Source organism: Plasmopara halstedii, assembly GCF_900000015.1.
Source record: "Plasmopara halstedii genome assembly, contig: Scaffold_322, whole genome shotgun sequence".
In the NCBI taxonomy this organism is placed as follows: Eukaryota; Oomycota; class Peronosporomycetes; order Peronosporales; family Peronosporaceae; genus Plasmopara; species Plasmopara halstedii.
The window spans coordinates 911,779-912,549 of NW_020187243.1; the positions used below are offsets into that span (position 1 = coordinate 911,779).

Genomic DNA, 771 nt, shown 5'->3' on the forward strand with positions numbered 1-771 from the left:
TCGCGTGTGGAATCGATGCGACAGAAAGTAAATGCTGAGTGGGTTTAGCTACCCAAAACAACGTGGGTATGGCCACGACGATATCTATTACTATCAGTAATTATTTGATAAAAAGATTTGTAGAATTTACCTTTCACCGAAACGCTGTAAGTGATTTACTGCATAGTTAATAATAAGGCAAATACTGCGTGGAGGTATGACTGAAGCTCAAAGATTGCTTAACGCGATAACTTCCGACTTGTTGAAAGTATGATATAATATGTGGAACTACATCCACAATTTGAAGCTAGAACGCCGTGCTCTTTGCAATGAAAGACACCACCCCTGCGTGCTGGTTTCGAAGCACAGTAAGTTACATAGTAGCATCATGTAAATAAATCGTGCAGGCATTTTTTGGGGTAGTATTGCGAGAAATGCCAACATGCTATTTTGGTTGCTCCTTGTTTTTGTGGACCTTTATCGTACACGTCGAGGTTGGATCAAGCTTAATGTTCGGTACTCAGCGCAAAATGACATTATCATGCCATGATTATGTAGACCCAATTTACAGGGCTGCAAGAAAATCGTTATCATAGTAACTTCGTCAGCAACTATACACTGCATTAGCACAAAATACTCAGTGCAACGGGTTATTCTACTAGACCACATAAAAGACAGAGAACTATACATATATAGTGCAGAGTGATACATCGGTCAGAAAGTTTATTATTTTATTAGAGAGAATAAAAAAAATGCCCCAACTTTTGCCATATATAAAAAAAATATCCCAAC

The 771-nt window shown here is 38.3% G+C and overlaps 1 protein-coding gene across 1 annotated transcript in view; it reads left to right on the forward strand.

The window, feature by feature from the left end:
• The window catches only part of PHALS_08317 (acetylornithine aminotransferase), a gene marked incomplete at both ends in the record, with an annotated part of 851 nt that extends 803 nt beyond the window's left edge, over positions 1-48 (forward strand). The window contains one exon of the mRNA XM_024723643.1: positions 25-48. Within this exon, the coding sequence (XP_024574599.1) occupies positions 25-48 (24 nt within the window). The remainder of the gene's footprint in view (positions 1-24) is intronic.
• Positions 49-771: the final 723 nt, after the last annotated feature.